Source organism: Prenolepis imparis, unplaced genomic scaffold (genome assembly GCF_030444845.1).
Source record: "Prenolepis imparis isolate NDT839.2.m4 unplaced genomic scaffold, iyPreImpa1.0 SCAF_1, whole genome shotgun sequence".
NCBI lineage: Eukaryota > Metazoa > Arthropoda > Insecta > Hymenoptera > Formicidae > Prenolepis > Prenolepis imparis.
This window is the reverse complement of record NW_028141159.1, coordinates 26,410,082-26,424,594: the sequence shown is the minus strand read 5'-3', so window position 1 is coordinate 26,424,594 and position 14,513 is coordinate 26,410,082. Positions and strand designations below refer to the sequence as shown.

The 14,513-nt window shown below is 26.7% G+C and overlaps 2 protein-coding genes across 4 annotated transcripts; both read right to left on the bottom strand.

Moving 5' to 3' along the window:
• Positions 1-4,611: 4,611 nt before the first annotated feature.
• Positions 4,612-11,212, bottom strand: LOC145941608 (uncharacterized). Of its 3 annotated transcripts, none has more exons than XM_083047778.1 (6): positions 11,118-11,212; positions 10,590-10,718; positions 9,044-9,250; positions 6,290-8,308; positions 5,816-5,968; positions 4,612-4,835 (listed from the first exon to the last, which is right to left on the bottom strand). In XM_083047778.1, exons 2-6 carry the CDS (start codon positions 10,630-10,632, stop codon positions 4,618-4,620), a joined length of 2,640 nt encoding a protein of 879 aa, XP_082903904.1. In that variant the 5' UTR covers positions 10,633-10,718; positions 11,118-11,212; the 3' UTR covers positions 4,612-4,617. The 3 variants fall into 3 exon arrangements, with proteins under 3 accessions (XP_082903904.1, XP_082903910.1, XP_082903920.1); XM_083047784.1 differs by lacking the exon at positions 11,118-11,212 and adding an exon at positions 10,170-10,294 and having other exon boundaries at positions 10,590-10,716; XM_083047794.1 differs by lacking the exon at positions 11,118-11,212 and adding an exon at positions 10,170-10,248 and having other exon boundaries at positions 10,590-10,676.
• On the bottom strand, positions 10,784-13,216 carry LOC145938721 (uncharacterized). The gene is made up of 6 exons (XM_083042481.1): positions 13,137-13,216; positions 12,667-12,876; positions 12,355-12,486; positions 11,648-11,899; positions 11,118-11,411; positions 10,784-10,788 (listed from the first exon to the last, which is right to left on the bottom strand). Exons 2-6 carry the CDS (start codon positions 12,797-12,799, stop codon positions 10,784-10,786), a joined length of 816 nt encoding a protein of 271 aa, XP_082898607.1. The 5' UTR covers positions 12,800-12,876; positions 13,137-13,216.
• Positions 13,217-14,513: the final 1,297 nt, after the last annotated feature.

Genomic DNA, 14,513 nt, shown 5'->3' with positions numbered 1-14,513 from the left:
ATAAAGTTTCTTCGCACTGTTTTGTAAAAATTCTCATTAATACAGCATTTTAGCATACTATTCGAATATTAGAAATAATTATTAAACAAATCGATTTTCTTATGTCGATACTAAATGCGAGTTAAAAATACGTTGAGTTTACGATATCAACTTATGAGAAATTTGCTATATTGTTGGTATCATCATTGTGTTATTTCCATGAAAATTTAGAAAAATAAATTAAATTGAAGCGAACTTTAAGTTGTATTTTTGTTTCTCTTGAAATTAGGCGTTAATATGATGTAAATGTGCATTATATCAACGGTCCCGCCAATAACAAAAATGTGGCGCCATAAAAGTTCGCGTTACTTCGTGAAAATTAATACTATTCCATGTTTTAGCATATTAACTAAATATTAATAACAAAACGTTGGTAAACGTATTGATGAGATAATTTATTTTGAAATACTTTACAAATAATGTATATATTTAAAATCGACTTATCGATACAACATCAACTTAACAGAAATTTGCTACGTGGTTGGGGTATTATCAAAAAATTTTATACTTCAAAAATCGTTTATTTCCACGAAAATTTGAAAATTTATAACGAAACAAACTTTAAATATCATTTTTTTAAGAATTAGGCGTTAATATGATTAAATATGCATCAAACCAACGATCTCGTCAATAACAAAAATTGGGAGACATAATAAGCTTGCTCACGCTATATTGTGAAAATTGACACTATTCCACTTTTTAGCATATTATTCAAATCTTAATATGTAATTATTTAACAAAATCGATGTCTTAATTCGATGCTTAATAAACGTATGCTTAATATGATGTATACGCATTATATATTTGTTATTAGCGGGTCCGTTGGTCCCGCTAATAACAAAAATTTGGCGCTATAAAAATTGCTGGCTTTATTTTGCAAACACTAATTATTTTATCCTTTTTACATACTATTAAACTATTAGTGTTTTATTATTTAACAAAGTCATTTTGCTTATCTTTGTACTAAATGTAGGTATAAAATATGTTGCTCTTATAATTTCAGAAACTTATTACGTGTGCGTTACTGATAAAAAATGCAATTGTATTTCAAACTTACATTTAGCACTGGCATAAGACAATTGATTTTGTAAAATAATTAAATACTAATGTTTGTATATACATATATTAATGTAAATAATAAAATGTTGGAATGGTAAACATTTTTTTCACAATAACACGAGTAAGATTTATGGCGTCAAACTTTTATTATTAGCAAAACCATTAGGAGATATACATATATATAATGCGTATATTTACACTATAATAAACATGCGTATATTTTGCACCGGAATAAAATAGCAATTTTGTTAAATAATTAAATACTAATATTTGAATAGTATGCTAAAAAGTGAAATATGATCAATTTTTACGGAAGGACGCAAATATGCTTTATAGCGCTAAATTTTTATTGGCGGTACCGTTATTTTAATGCGTATCATTTTAACGTTTTCAGAAAAAAATAATACTTAAAGTTTGTTTCTATATGATTTTTTTTTAATTTTCAAAGAAATTACAAGTTACTTATAAACTGCTACTGTAAGCGCAACATATTTCAAGCTTTCATTTAACACCAGCATAAAACTATCGATTTTATGAAAATAATGAATTATTAATTATAAATTTGAAACTAAATAGGCTATCGAGCCGAATTTTTACGAATCAGGAAAAGCAGTCGCTCGGAAAGCAAAAGACTCAAGTTCGTTTCCCGATTCAGCGACATCGGACCGATATTTTTCTCGGCTACAATACTTTAGGGGGGTTAAATGGGAATATAAAAAAAAAAATTTCGTTTTGAGATTTATTCCTAAATAAAGCCTTAGCAACGGACCAAGCAATCTTCGTGCTCCGTGCACAATTAAGAAGTCATAGCGAAAAATTAATTTTCGCTATCTGACGCACATACATCCGCATTCGGCTCGTATAATCTATTTATTTCAAATTTATACATAATGTAATGTTTATGCTATGTTTTTGATCAAATACGTTGCAACAAAAAAATTACTACAATATACGGACCGTATATTAGGACACAAAATTTTACATGGTCCCGATAAAATACAATGCATTCACATCGGCTTTTTCTAAACTGTCTTGATACACTACGGAACATGAAAAGTATTATTAAGACCGTCCAGCTAAAAGCCGAAGGTCCCGCTAAAATACGTTTCAATAAAAAAATGGTTCAGCTAAACTACATAACATAAACATATTGTATATTTGTATTGAAGAGTAATTGTTTATTTTTTATTCTTTTCTCTAAAATATAAAATATATAATTATAAATGTAATAAACAGTTATTAACACATACAAAAGAACACATATCATATTATTACTTAAAGAATACATATCACATTGCTACATGTTTTCTAGTTTCTGTACTAATTTTATGTCAAAAATAAATTTTTTTACAAGCTGATTGTGTAAATTAAGAGATATACATATATATGTATACAAATATATAATATAAAAAATATTTGACAACGCGTATCAAATAAAAAATACATATTGATTGAATTACCTGTAACAAAAATTTGTCTATTATCTTGCAAATAACCATTCTTAAATTAATTATTAATTATAGAAACTTCATGGAGGTTTTTAATAATTAATAACTAAAAACTTTTTCGTGATTGTTTATATTGTAGAAAGTTTTTGTTCAGGACTTAATCTACATATATTTTATATTCGATACCAAAGATACTCTGTATACATATATATGTAGATACTGTACGTGAATATTTATTGTAAAAATAAAATTAGAAGAGGACAGTACTTTTAAGAAGTACATTTATGATGAAAATAAGTTGCATATAACTATTACATATGTACTATTCTGTTATAATTTCATTTCGTTACATTTCGCAAGTAATAGAAAACAGACTTTCATATAAATTCATTGTTATATGTATGTAGCAAATTGTTTTATATTTGATACTACCGTCAAATCTTCTACGTGTATATTTTAAAAATAAAATTAGATGAGAACAGTACTTTTAAAAAGTACATTTATGATGTAAATAAGTTGCATATGACTATTACATATGTACTATTCTGTTATAATTTCATTTCGTTACATTTCGCAAGTAATAGAAAACAGACTTTCATATAAATTCATTGTTATATGTATGTAGCAAATTGTTTTATGTTTGATACTATCGTCAAATATTCTACATGCATATTTGAAAAATAAAATTAGAAGAGAACAGTACTTTTAAAAAGTACATTTATGATGAAAATAAGTTGCATATAACTATTACATATGTACTATTCTGTTATAATTTGATTTCGTTACATTTCGCAAGTAATAGAAAATAGACTTTCATATAAATTCATTGTTATATGTATGTAGTAAATTGTTTTATATTTGATACTATCGTCAAATATTCTACGTGTATATTTTAAAAATAAAATTAGATGAGAACAGTACTTTTAAAAAGTACATTTATGATGAAAATAAGTTGCATATAACTATTACATATGTACTATTCTGTTATAATTTCATTTCGTTACATTTCGCAGGTAATAGAAAACAGACTTTCATATAAATTCATTGTTATATGTATGTAGCAAATTGTTTTATGTTTGATACTATCGTCAAATCTTCTACGTGTATATTTTAAAAATGAAATTAGAAGAAAACAGTACTTTTAAAAAGTACATTTATGATGAAAATAAGTTGCATATAACTATTACATATGTACTATTCTGTTATAATTTGATTTCGTTACATTTCGCAAGTAATAGAAAATAGACTTTCATATAAATTCATTGTTATATGTATGTAGCAAATAGTTTTATGTTCGATACTATCGTCAAATATACTACGTGTATAATTATTTTGAAAATAAAATTAGAAGAGAACAGTACTTGTAAAAAGGTACATTTGTGATGAATATAAGTTGCATATAAGTATTACATAGGTACTATTCTATTCTAATTTTATTTCTTTAGATTATAATCTAATTCTAATTATTCTAACAATAAGTTATAAAAACATACTTTCTTATAAACTTATTGTTATATTTATCAAATAAAAAGAAACATTTTGTCAATAATATCAATTGTGATATTGCATTTGTACTACTTATGTTAACTTTATATCTACATCAGCAAATAAAAAATAAACTTTCTTCTAAACTGATTATCTTTACATATATAAATGTACATATGTATATGAATATATATATACTGCACATACATATGTATATTAGCTTTTATTGCACTTCATATAGTGCCATTTTTCTATCAGTCTTGTATTAAATTAAAAAATAAACTCTTTTAAAATTATTTTTATTTATATAATATGTATGTATACGTATATATATGTATACTATTTTTATTGCACTATATGTTGTACTTTTTCTAACAGCCTTCATATTTTTGCAATAGTCTAGTAGTCTTTTCAATAAGTTTTCTAATTATTTTTTTTCCATTATATTATAAACGATATGTAGCATCAAACTAAATAAATATTATCTAAACAAAATAAACATATTAAATGATATACGTATCATTAAATAATAAACATTATATAAACTATAACAAGTCAAAACTATGACAACTGTATATAATTATGTTTAAATTTTCATTTGCTTCATTTTAATACGTTTTTGGTTGTGTATCCATGTTTTAATCACAGGCACGCTTCGATGTCCCAATGTATCAAAATGCTTTTTAATCAATTTTCCAATTTCATTGAATGTGGGTAATTTGTTGTCAGTGGAATTTATATAATGACCAAAAGCATCTGTAACGATACGTTTTTCATTTTGTGTCCATCGACTGCGACTAGATACTGGAAATATTAAAATATTTATTACATATATATACACATTATACATAATTTATATAATTTTCTAGATTTACATATAATATTTAATTGACGTTTTATAAAATATATCAAGTTTTATATTTACAGAGTATATGACGAAAAGTTTTGAATTAAAAATATACATGTAAATTAGGTCATCCAAAGCAAAAAGTTTTTTATTTCGTTTTGCAAACTATGCAAATTTCAGAGTTATTAATTAAAAAATTCTTAAAGCATTCTTTATACATATATGGTTAAAACTTAAAATTTTTCGTGGCTTGCTAAATAATGGTAGATGACTTTTGTTCATAATGATCAAATCTACATGTATACTTTTTACTCAAAACTTTTCGGTATACACCTTAATATAAATAGAAATATATATACAGAATGGATTTTTTGACAGTGTAATCAATCCACTGGAACATTTCAGAACTCCTAAGTTTAAGACAAAAATGTTTCAAGTAAGAGTTATTTGATGTTGAAATCATCTGACGGTGATCTTTATTTGACTACATGAATCGAAGTCCTGAGGGTTATATTTCAAGGTCCTCTTTATTTTTTGAAATAAAATCACTATAATTTTATATAAATCGATTTCTTCTATTTTGCATAAAAAGTTATGAGTGGGATGACCATAAAGTGATTAGTTTACAAGATATTTTGTACTTTATTGTACTTTATTGACATAATTTTTCATCAACTATGAAATATCTTGTAAAATATTCATTTTCCGATACTCTTTCCTCAATACTTTTATGCACAAAATAATAAGAGAAATTAATTGGTGCAAAGAAAACACTGTTGTTTTCAAGAAAAAATATATAGCTTCTAGTTACAAATAACATATTTAAAAAAAAACTACTATGTATTTTCTTTACACCAATTGACTCCTATAAATAAAATATAAAATCATAACCTTTGTACATATGTATATTATTATTGCAAAATAATATTTTACTTACTCTTTTTGTTTTGTTGAAAATTTTGTAAACGACGTTTCTGATCAACCACTGTTTTCTTAACATTTATCATGTTTTGATCATTTTGCATATTATCATCTAAATGACTAGTATCTGACAATATATCATTCGATGATGGTTCATCAACATCTTCATCTACATTTACATTAACAGAAATTTACATTATATTTAAGTTAACAGAATTTATAAATTCTATCATCGGTATTTATTGTACGATGTTATATGTAAAACTGTTTTAATTTTATCTTTAGATGCTGTAAACGCTGTTTTATTGGCTACATATCATCTGAAAATAAACTTAAGACAGCCTTAAATATAAAATCAAATTACGAATGTGCTCTTATATCAAGAGCAAGAAACCAATATGACCTTAAGTTTTAAAATTCATTCCTTAATCACTACTTGACTAAAATGTGATCTAAAAAAATAAATTTTATTTGTGAAAGAATAAAGTACCTTGTTGAAAATCTCGAATGACTTTTCTAGATGCAATTTCTTCATTAATTGTATCATCGTGAGTTTCTGTAGTCTTCGCTGTATTTTCAACATCTGAAAGTTCAGAGTCAGAATCATCATTACTATCACTTTCATTTATATCGGCTCCTTGTGCGGCTTCCAGATATTGAGATATTTCTAAGATTTCTTTTTCAATAACAGGTTGTCTATAGTGAGATAAATGAATTTTATCGGCATGGCCCATAAAATTTGCAAGCGTTGAAACTTCATTTTCAGATAGATTATAATGAACACAAATTGTTGCTATATGCTTCCGTAATTCAGTCGCACGAATAGTTTCTGGATTTTCTGCGCCACTATCTACTGCATATTGCCGTAATAAATCACACGCTAAAAGATATCGGTGTTTATCTTTTTTAAGCGAAGGAAGACCAAATAGGTATGGATTCTTCGAAGAAACTTTTGCAGCCTTTCTATGCTTTAAAATCATTTCGATGCAGTCTCTTAATTCTTCTGTTAGTAAGACTGGTACCGTTCGTCCAAGTTTACCTCTGAGGGTAAATCGCACATATCTTTTAGCAATTTCTTTGGCACGTGCTGAAAGTGCTTTATATATGTCGTTTGTCTGATAATTAATACCTTGATACGCCTTATAATCCTCGATTAACGTCCTTTGTATCTCTCCGGCTCTACGACGATTAAACACTTGTACTGAAGTCAATGTAGATTTAGTAAGGGAAAGCCATGCATCATAGGAGAACTTTTCTTTCAAAAAATTGTAAGCTGTTTCACGTTCTTGTTTTAGAAAATTATGAAGCTTAATAATATCTGCTTTACAGGGTAACGTAATCTTTTTACGTCTTAGATTTCTACTCATTGTTTCTGATATTGTTTTTGATATACGTGTTGCAAAATCTTCGGTAAATACTTTCAAAAAGTCTTCAGCACGTAACTTCCTTTCCTCGTCTTCTTTTCTAATACATCGATTGATTAAAAGTTTACCCACTTCTTTTATTAAACCTCCAAGTCCAGAAGCCAGTGAAGGAGTTTTGAAAAATTTTCCACATAAAGATAAACCGGCTAACGTATTAATTGCTTCAATGCAAGTATTGCTGTATCGGGGGAAGTAAATGGAAGCAAAATCCGTAATATCAGAATTTTTACATTTTATTACTTGAAGCAGGCGACCCATCCTTCTTAATTTTTGTCTAATCAATGCATCATTGTGTTCAGATGTTTTATATTTTTCGCACTGTTGATTACCAAATGCTATTACTAGTTCGTCGTAACGGATATTTCTTACTATATCATCTTCTCGTAAAAGTGGGAAAACTCGTAATCTTAGAGCATTGCTTGCCTCATTATGTATACGTCCAATTATTTGTCTTCCTAAAATTGATATTGATCTACTATCTTTAACTTTAATCATTTCTTTAATGCATCTTTGATAGTGATGTCTGCTTGTAACTTTTAGAATGAAAGCTTTACATTTTGGACATACGACGTATTCAGAAGGTATCCTGTTGTATTCTTTCTTTGAACGTCTTTCTACTAATAATTCACCATCATTTCGTGCACAATCGGTATTAAAATAGAAATCTCCACGTCTACGTATCGTTTCTAAGATCTTTCTTCGTTCTGCATTCCCTTTTGGCATGTGTTTAAATTTTTGAACTTCCAATTCATTTGCATGTACTCTCTCAAGATGACGAGCTATTTTGCTCTGAAACGTATTGCAATACATACAGAAATGCTTCTTGTTTCCTACACCAACTGATGTAACAAACATTTCAGTGTCATCCCGAGCACATTTCCCAGATACGTTTAGTGACATTGATATGTCTAATCCACTAGAAGTATTTGCCGAACTGTTAGTTTCTTTAGCAAAAGAATTTCTTGTCTGATTCATCACAGGTTGAACGAAACTTTCATTAGACGAAGTGTTTGATGGTACGTAAGATGGATCCTCATCGCTAACATTTTCAATGTTGTCTTCCATAGTATTATTATCAAGACATGCTAAAAGAAGAGAAAAATATGCATTTTAAATAACAAAAAAATTATAGATTTGTTAATATATAAAAAATTATACAGAATGTTTCGTTAAAAAAGATTCACACAAATATTTCAGAAACTTTGTTATTTTAAAAAGTAATTTAAGTAAAAGTTATTTGTTGTTGAGAGAGTCATCTGATGGTAATATTAATTTGATTTTACATCAAAATCCAGATGTTATTTCAAGATCAACTTAATTTTTTAAATCACTATAAATAATTTTATATCGATTCCTTCTAATATTTGGAATAAAATTTGAAGGATAATATGATCAAAAGTGAATAATTTGAGATATGTTGTACTTTAATATGACAATTTTACATAAACTATAAGTTCTCGTAAACTATTAACTTTTTGGTCATCCTACTCTCATAAATTTTTATACCTAATATTGCAAAAACTTAATTTATATAAAAAAATTATAGTGAAGTCCGTTTAAAAAATTTAAGTTGACCTTGAACTAAACTTCTGGATTTTGATCTAAAGTCAAATAATGATCATCAAACGAGTTCCTTAACATCAAATAACTTTCACTCGAAATATTTTTTAAGATAAAGCAAATAAGTTTCTAATATATTTGTGTATATCTTTTAAAATGGGTTACTCAGTATGATCCATATTAGTTAACGAAATGCTAGACGCCAGTATAATTGCTTTTCTAATTTACTTTTTATTTATTATTTTATTTATTGGTTAAACCTTCATTGAGATTTCCAACGTCATCCTGAATGCCTATATCTGATATGTTTAATGACGTAGATGACATGTTATATTCTTTAGTAACATACTTTGTTGTCTCATCTACAGATTGAATAAAATTTTCTTCTGTGTTTGATACATAAGGTGGATCCTTATCATAAATATTTTTTGAAATGTCTTGTACAATATTATTATTATTGAGGTATGCTAAAAAGAGTAAAGAATAGGCATTAAATATCATAAAAATTATACATTTGATTTTAATATATTAAAAAATTGATATTAATATATAAAAAAATTATATTATTTACATCAATAATTAATAACACAAGTTGACGATTTAAATTTTTTTTGGACTATCTCAAATAAGCAGAATATCTTAAAAAGATTTTTGCACGATGAAATCAAATTCAAATTTGTCTATTAGACGTAATACTTTTGACTAAAATTTCATCGAAGGTTTGAAACAATGATTTTGAGGAAATTTATAACATTATAAATAATAACAAATAATTTTTAGCGCTCTGCTATGTTAAATAACAAATTTAAAAGATGGTAATCGGCGACACAGAGCAACCACGAATGTCAGTGCGCGAAGACCGCGAAAATTTTGATTTTTCGCTGTCTTATACCTGTACACAAGGCACGAAATTTCTTAGCAATATATCGAAGAATTATTTAGGAACAATCTCTTGGTTTTCGAGATCTGAATTCCTACGTTCCTTTTACCCCCCTAGAGTGATGTAGACGAGAAAAATATATCGGTCCGAAAAAGTCGGCTGAATCGGGACATTATAAATAATACTTTCGCGTGTGGCATTGACGAAATTAAAAAAACTTCTCTTTTAACGAAATTAATAAATTCGGTTTCAGCGCGCAAATATCCTTCAGGTTTACTATATCCAGTACGAGATAGTACGAATAAAATAAAATTTGTTGGCTTGTGTAAGCAAATACATAAAAATTTAAATTATATTGAAAAAGATTATATAAATCAGTTATTTTTTATATTCAAATTTAAATAACAGAATAAATTATACAAGATCGCATCTTGTATATTTTCCGCTTTTACATTGTGTTATTGCAATTTACTATAAATAAGAAGTCAAGAACGATGGAAAATTACTTTGATAGATTGATGATCAGATGTATCATGGATTTTTCGTCCTCTGTTGAAATTGGTTTTCTTTGAGATATATAGCTTACTTAAACAACATAGGATTAAAGAGAAATTTAGAATTTGCAAAATATCTAAAATAATTATTTTATACAGTACACATCTGCATCGTGCATGGAATGTATAACAAAATATATTATAGATGTTATATATGTTAAAACTTAAATCAAGTATAAAATTTTTAGGTGTACAATAAAAGAAATGTTAAGAGATAATTATATTTACCAAATATTTAGAGATGTATTTTACATACAAGTAATAATAGCTATTATAATTATATTTTAAATATAGAGTGAGTGAGCAGATTTTTAAAACATAATTTGTGTATATTTACAAGAAAATTATAATTATTTTGAAACAATAACATACCTGTAGTGGAAACAGGTGCACTTATTTCAGAATGTTTAGACATTTTATCTTCTACAATGGTGGGTTCAAATAAGTCGCAATCTTCATATACTTCCAATACATTGCCATGCCAGTTACATGAACGTTTATCTAAAATTATATATATCATTTCACAATTCATACTAAAAGATAAAAGTAAAGATATAAATATACTGTTAATCTATAAGTAAAGAAATAAACATATTATTATATAACGAAAGGATCCACTACAGCTAAGTATAACTTTTTACAAAAGAAAAACTATATAAAAAATTACGTAGAGAAACTAAAACAGAGTTTATTTTTACAAAGATCTAAATCAATCAAGTTCAATGCAAAATGGTACGGATGTTCTGACATTAACATTCATCGATAATCTTTAGATGTTTTTTTTTATATAGTACAGTCAATTAAGCGATAGAAAACAGACCCATAGATATCTATTTCATTTTAAGAGCAGGCTGAATAACTCAGTGCAGTTTAAAAATAATTTTGTAATTTATTACATACCTTCATCGAGATTTCTAACTTCATCCTGGATATCTATGTCTGATATATTTAATGACGTTGATATGTCAGATATATTTAATGACGTTACTATGTCTGATGTATTCAATGGCATTGATAATAGACTAGAAATATTTGCTGAGCTATTAGTTTGTTTAGCAACAGAACTTGTTGTCTGATCTATCACAGGTTCAACAAAATTTTCACTATATGATTTATTTGATGATACGTAAGATGGATCCTCATTGTAAACATTTTTTTCAATTTTGTCTCCCATAGTATTACTATTAAAAATTCCTACAAAAGGAAAAAATGCACACTAAATATGACAAACATTATAGATTTTGACAAACATTATAGAATATTATAGATTTTGTGCTAATAAGTAAAAAAAGCATGACATTTATTCGTGTAATTAAGTATTAATTAAATACATTATTTCAATTAAATTAAGAATGAAAAATTTTATTTAAATACACATAATTAGTAATCTAATTTGCATGCAGTTATAGAAATTAAATTTCTTTTGTAACCTTCATTGAGATTTCCATCGTTATCTGTATCGTTATGGACATTTTTGTGTGGTACATTTATTGACGTTGATATATGTAATCGATTAGAAGTATTTGTTGAATTGTTAGTTTGTTTAGGAACAGAATTTGTTGCCTGATCTATCACAGGTTCAACAAAATTGTTATTTGATGAATTATTTGATGATTCATAAAATGGATCCTCATCGCAAACATTTTCACTACTGTCTTCCATAGTATTACTATCAAGACATGCTAAGAAAGAAAAAATAGTTATGAATATAAATATGAAGATAGATATCTCACAAAACTATAAATTTTGTTCTAATAAGTAAGAAAATATGACCACATTATTCGTATCATAAATTATTACAATAATTAAATATATTAGCATTTCAATTGAATTAAGAAATATTAAACATATATACATATATATAACATAAACTAATTATGACATAACTATGACTAACTATGGCATAAGAAATATTGAGTTATTTAAATATAAGGCTGCTTTTGCGAGAGAATGATCATGATCAACTGCAGCGCAGGATTAAAATAAATCCAGATTAAATTGATCAATTGCAGTGCAGGATTATTTTAATCTGTATTTTAAATCTATCGCAAAAGCAGCCACGATGATTAACAATAATAATTTGTAGTAATATAAAATAAACTAAACAAATTATTTATTCAAATAAATTCCACCTTACCTTCTTGATTCTGGATTTGCAGCAAGTTTTGTTTTTTGTGCACGTTGGGCAAAGTAACACGATGTAATATAATTTTAGGTACACACAGGTTAGTTAAAGAATGCTTAATATCATTAAGTACAGTAATATTTTCTGTAATAAACAATAGAATAAAAGATTTTCAAATAATAATAAATTAATGATTGAGAGAGTGAGAGAGAGAGAGAGAGAGAGAGAGAGAGAGAGAGAGAGGGAGAGAGATACGACAAATCAAATAGTTTATTTGGCTATTTCTAACCTCTTTTATGATATATGCATTATACATATACTTACTATGTTGTGCTATGATCCGACAAGTATACTTGACATTTTTATATTTTGCCACACATTCATTTTTATTTTTTTTAACGTTTTCTGATTTACAAATATGATAGATCCCATCATTGAATAACACGAGAGCAAACATTGTGTATGTTTCTTAATACATAGTACGATACACGTGGCAATATCTATATATTCCTTTTCCTCCTTTTTTATAAGCACCTATTTTTATTATATTGTAATAAATGGTATTGAGAGTATTGAGCATTGTTATAAAACATTTACTAATGTGATAAAGAAGTGCATATGAAAAAAAGAATAAAAAAGAATGTAGATATTTCCGCGTGTACTATATTTATGTATTAAGAAACACACGCAATGCTTTTTCTATTTGTTTTATAACAATACTCAAAATAATTGTAAATTAATTACCACTTCAGACACAAAAATTTATTAAAATCGTTATCTAATTATTAGATTACCTTCATATAATTTTCAACAAACACTAAATGACCGTTACCACCTACGATGAGATATCTTGTCTCTTGTCTCTCGTCGGTGCCGTTACTAATTTGTTATTAAGGTCCGGTTTTCATAGACCGATCTCAGAACCTATGTGAACTTGGCATCCGACTTTAAGAAAATGTATTTTTTAGATATACATTCGATTAAGGATGTGTAGGAGATACAATCGGAGACAAAAGCACCAACACTATTCATCTTATAGAAAATCTGTACATGTTATAAGAAATCGCTATAGTTTAATTGCCTAAAGGTGCCTTTTCATGCTGACGCTAGACGCTGAATTTTAGCGTCAAAAGACGTCATCATATGATCAAAATTGACGAATTGGTATTTTTATTTTTGGTCATATGACGTCTTTTGACGCTGAAATTCAGCGTCTAGTGTCAGCATGAAAAGGCACCTTAAGTTTAGTTTTTAGTTGTTTCCAGAGTTGACATAACGAAATGCTCAGAAATCGGAGAAAAAGCCAGAATGTCAACAAATTATTATTATTTTGTTCTAAATGATTTAGTAAATGCTATTAAAATTTTGCAACATTATCCCTTAAAAATGCAATTATACATGTAAAAAATTTTGAAATACATGGTACCATTTTTTCCATATTTTTAACGTAATTTAATCGATCATAATAATGATTTTTTATAAGATTATATGTAAAATTAGCAAAAATTTAAATTATAATAACTTTTAAATGAGTTAGTAAATTAAATTCAAATTTTAACATTAGCTTTAGTATTAAAGCGGAAACGATTTATATAATTTTGATGAATTTTGTTCCATTTTTAAATGTCTCCTATACATCCTTAAGCATTGTTTGTACCTGTTTGTACCGTCTTTGATTTCGTTTGTACCCGAAAAATTGCAAGTTATAAGAGTTAAAAAAATCGTCAGCATCTCATTTTGAGATATCGTAATTTTTTTAATGCAGGTTGATTCAGCATTATTTGTGCCCGTTTGTATTGCTTTTCGTTTCGTTTTCTCACCCCACGGGGGTGAAAGTACCGAATTTTCTTCCATAAACCATAGCATAAAATTAGCGTAGGCCCTGCGCACAATAGGCAAAATATTAGGAATAAATATTAAATATTAGGAATAAGAATTATTTTTAATATTAGGAATAAGAATTATTTTAGAATAATAAAATCGAAAAGACGGATATAAAAATACAAATTCGGGTATAAAGGACTTTCATTAGCTTATATAGCTCTTTTACTAGTCCTTTATATTTGAATTTGTATTTTTATATCATTCTTTTCGATTCTTTACTCCACAATATTTCTTATTCCTAATATTTAATATTTATTCTTAATATTTTATTTATTGTGCGCAAGGCT